Source organism: Bombina bombina, chromosome 3 (genome assembly GCF_027579735.1).
Source record: "Bombina bombina isolate aBomBom1 chromosome 3, aBomBom1.pri, whole genome shotgun sequence".
NCBI classification, from domain to species: Eukaryota; Metazoa; Chordata; class Amphibia; order Anura; family Bombinatoridae; genus Bombina; species Bombina bombina.
Window position 1 is genome coordinate 704431927 of NC_069501.1, and position 5000 is coordinate 704436926.

The 5000-nt window shown below is 35.6% G+C and overlaps 1 protein-coding gene across 1 annotated transcript in view; it reads left to right on the forward strand.

Moving 5' to 3' along the window:
- Positions 1 to 5000, forward strand: part of ATP2A3 (ATPase sarcoplasmic/endoplasmic reticulum Ca2+ transporting 3) — a 521243-nt gene that overhangs the window by 473608 nt on the left and 42635 nt on the right. The window contains exons 19-20 of the mRNA XM_053707504.1: positions 432 to 549; positions 881 to 998. Of these exons, the coding sequence (XP_053563479.1) occupies positions 432 to 549; positions 881 to 998 (236 nt within the window). The remainder of the gene's footprint in view (positions 1 to 431; positions 550 to 880; positions 999 to 5000) is intronic.

The window sequence follows — 5000 nt, forward strand, 5'->3', positions numbered from 1 at the left end:
GTCTCACTTGCCTGATCGGACAAGACCACTTATTGCCGCTTGCTGTGCATTTGAAATCTGTTCTCGAGGTGCCAGAAGCAAAGCAGTGGCAGCAAATCAAATGCTTTACAGAGTGTGGGTTGCAAAGGAAACACTGCTCCCCCCCCCCCCCCAACTTTTTAACTCAAAACTGAAAACAGGAGTAGGATGGAGCCTGTTAAGGTATAATAGTTATTCTGTCATTGGGAATACATAGAAACTATACTATCACTTTTCATGAGTTGTCATGGAAACTAGACCAGGAAGTGATGTAACATATATATATATATATATATACATTTTTGTCTCTCTGTGTAATCATTTTCTTTTGTGTTGCAATACTTCTATTAGTGATGTTCTGTCCTAAATACATTGTTTGCATGTGCTGACATTTTTTTAATTAATATTTGCAGTGTATCTGAAAATCAGTCTCTGCTAAGGATGCCACCCTGGCTCAATTTCTGGCTTCTTGGAGCCATTGTTATGTCTATGGCACTACACTTTATGATCCTCTATGTGAAGCCAATGCCAGTAAGTAGTACCACGTTGCATTCTCCTTTCTACATAAAATATATGTTTTAAATAAGTTGATCTAATTATTACATTGTCTCAGGTGAACATTCTTTTTATTGGTACTACTGATAGCTGTTATAATAGAATTAGACAAAACAATGTAATGCTATAATAATAATGATGGTTTATGTTTTTTATTTGGAAACTGAAAACAAAGGACAGGTTAAAAACCATAAAAAGGTAGAAAAGCATAATCCCATCACTTCTGGGGCCTAGCTTCATGGGATGTATGATATGATGAGTTACTGTGTAATATCATGTAGAGTGATTGTTACACTTTGTTTCACAGCTTGTTTTCCAAGTGACTCCATTGACTTGGACACAGTGGGTGGTGGTTATGAAGATTTCATTGCCGGTTATCCTGCTTGATGAAGGGCTGAAGTATATCTCTAGACATTACCTAGATGGTAAGCCTGTTTTCTATTCCAACACAGCAATGGGGAGAAGAGGGTTATGGCCTTGTATAATAGTTATGTAAAACACAGACTGAATAATGTATATAAACCTCAGGAGCCTGGAAGGTAATTTACATATAGACAAATGAAGAGAGATGTAAGATAGAAGTAAATGTGTGTGAGCTTTAGCCTCCCATGATTTCTCCAGCCTGATGTAAAACACATTTACTCAATTTGATATTCGGCAACTCTGAATCACAAAAGAACATTTTTGAGTTTCGTATCCCTTAATATGTTACACTTACTCTCACTATGTCGCTCATTTGAGAGGGAAATCTGTTAGCCGTATTTCCATCTCTTAGCCACTAGGTGTTGATAAAGCTATACTGGAGTTTATTCAATGTGTTCCCTATTAAGGTTTTATCATAGTTTTTTATTTATATAGTGCAAAATCATAAAATAGACATTAAGCACAAGGTTGAGTACATTTGTATTCACTCACCTCATTTATTAGCCTGTCATAGACCAGCATATCAGTCTTATAAGGCATTCTAGTGCTAAATTGGAAAAACAAATTCCTTTTAAGAAAATAAAATATACGTAATACAGTATGACTTTCCTTGTTTGCCTTTGCAGAAATCCTTTTTACTATAAACAATATATTTATGCTTTTATTAAAACATTCAACACATAATTAATACATAACAAGATGAAATAAGATAAAAACAATTTAACTTAAAGGGACATTAGAGTCAAAAGTAAAATTTCATGATTCCAATAGAGCATGCAATTTTAAACAACCTTCCGTAAAGCTTGGTTAATAAGAGCTTATGTCATGGGCATGTCTTCAACACTCTATGGCAGCAGTGTTTGCAACAGTGTGTAACATTGCTACAAACATTGCTGCAAACAATGCTGCCATAGACTGCTAAAGACAAGCACAAGCTCACAAGCTGTTACGAGCAACAAAATACAAGGCAAATTTAATAATGTAAGTAAATTGGAGATTGTTTAAAATTGCACACTTTATCTAAACCATGAAAAGATTTTGAAAGGAGAAAAAATTGTAGACAGACTTTACAGCTAAAATTACCATGACATTTTTATAAAGTAGATTTTGTCAAATAGAGGAACCCAGACTTTAGTGAGTTTGGTCTATGAAGTTTGTCATCTGAACCATGAATTGACCTATTTCAGGTCTAAATGAAAACCTTATTTTTTGCCATTAAAGGGACAGTCTACACCAGAATTTTTATGGTTTTAAAAGATAGATAATCCCTTTATTACCCATTTCCCAGATTTGCATAACTAACACAGTTATAATAATATACTTTTAAGCTCTGTGATTATCTTGTTTCTAAGCCTCTGCAAACTGCCCCTTTTTTTCAGTTCTTTTGACAGACTTGCAGTCTAGCCAATCAGTGCCTGCTCCCAGATAACTTCTCGTGCACGAGCACAGTGTTATCTATATGAAATACGTGAACTAACACCCTCTAGTGGTGAAAAACTGTTAAAATGCAATCTGAAAGAGGTGGGCTTCAAGGTCTAAGAAATTAGCATATGAACCTCCTAGGTTAAGCTTTCAACTAAGAATACCAAGAGTACAAAGCAAAATTGGTGATCAAAGTAAATTGGAAAATTGTTTAAAATTACATGCTCTATCTGAATCATGAAAGTTTATTTTGGCCTAGACTGTCCCTTTAAATTAATATTGGGCCAGATTACAAGTGTTGTGCTAGCTATAACACATCAGAACATATTAAAATAAAGTATTACAATTATACTGTATATACACGTTTTTAATTAAAAAAAATATATAATTTTAATATTGATATAAAGGTTTTAAAAGGGTTAAAAAGGGATAAGGAAATGTTTGCATGCAAAGTGCTCCAATGCATGTATGTGTGTGTGTATATATATATATATATATATATATATATATGTATATGTATACATGTATAAAATCCTCTGAAGAGACAGCACGCGCCAGACTTGATTCATAACAAAGTGTATTTAATGATGTTTCGAGGTGACACCCCATCCTCAGAAACATCATTACTTACACTTCGTTATGAATTAAAGGGATATTAAACCCAGTTTTTTTCTAACTTACTCCTATTATCATTTTGTCTTCGTTCTTTATTTGAAAAGCAGGAATGTAAAGATTAGGAGTCCGTCCATTTTAGGTTCAGCACCCTGGATGGCACTTGCTTATTGGTAGCTAGATTTAGACACCAATAAGCAAGCACAACCCAGGTTCTGAACCAAAAATGGGCCAGTTCCTTAAGCTTTACATTCATGCTTTTTTAAAAAAAAAGATAGCAATAGTACGAAGAAAATTTTAGAAAAATATATTATTTATCAGTATATACAATATATATCTCTATTTACAGTATACAGTTGTATGCAAATGTTTAGGCACCCCTGTCAATTTTCATGATTTTCATTTATAAATAATTGGGTGTTTGGATCAGCAATTTCATTTTGATCTATCAAATAACTGAAGGACACAGTAATATTTCAGTAGTGAAATGAGGTTTATTGGATTAACAGAAAATGTGCAATATGCATCAAAACGAAATTAGACAGGTGCATAATTTTGGGCACCCCAACAGAAATATTGCATCAGTATTTAGTAGAGCCTCCTTTAGCAGAAATAACAGCCTCTAAACGCTTCCTATAGCCTGTAATGAGTGTCTGGATTCTGGATGATGGTATTTTGGGCCATTCCTCCTTGCAAAACATCTCCAGTTCAGTTAGGTTTGATGATTGCCGAGTGTGGACAGCCCGCTTCAAATAACCCCACAGATTTTCAATGATATTCAGGTCTGGGAACTGGGATGGCCATTCCAGAACATTGTACTTGTTCCTCTGCATAAATGCCAGAGTAGATTTTGAGCAGCGTTTTTGGGTCGTTGTCTTGTTGAAATATCCAGCCCTAGCGTAACTTCAACTTTTTGACTGATTCCTCAACATTATTCTCAAGTATCTGATGATATTGAGTGGAATCCATGCGACATTCAATTTTAACAAGATTCCCAGTACCGGCACTGGCCACACAGCCCTACAGCATGATGGAACATCCACCGAATTTTACTGTGGGTAGCAAGTGTTTGTCTTGGAACGCTGTGTTCTTTTGCCGCCATGCATAATGTCTCTTGTTATGACCAAATAACTCAATCTTTTTTTCATCAGTCCACAGCACCTTCTTCCAAAATGAAGCTGGCTTGTCTAAATGTGCATTTGCATACCTCAAGCAACTCTGTTTGTGGCGTGTGTGCAGAAGACTTCTTCCGTATCACTCTCCTATACAGTTTCTCCTTGTGCAAAGTGTGCTGAATTGTTGAACAATGCACAGTGACACCATCTGCAGAAAGAGGTCTTTTGAGGTGGTCTGTGGGCTGTTTTTGACTGTTCTTACCATCCTTTGCCTTTGCCTCTCTGATATTTTACTTGGTCTGCCACTTCTGGCCTTAACAAGAACTGTGCCTGTGGTCTTCCATTTCCTCACTATGTTCCTCACAGTGGACACTGACAGCTTAAATCTCTGTGATAGCTTTTTGTAGCCTTCCCCTAAACCATAATGTTGAACAATCTTTGTTTTCAGGTCATTTGAGAGTTGTTTTGAGGCCCCCATGTTGCCACTCTTCAGAGGAGAGTCAAAGAGAACAACAACTTGCAATTGGCCACCCTAAATACCTTTTCTCATGATTGGATGCACCTGTCTCTGAAGTTAAAGGCTTAATGGGATCACCAAACCAATTGTGTGTTCCAAATAATCAGTGCTAGGTGCCTAAACTTTTGCATAAAACTGTATATATTAATATAGATATTTAGGTATACCTATATATTTTGCAATATATATATTTATATATTGATATATATTGATATACTTAACCATTGGCACCCTGGCAGTTGCTATTAAGGCAAGAGTGCTCTTTTCTGACCTGTATGTGTATATATATATATATATATATATATATATATACAGGTAGCCCTCAGTTTATGCCAGGG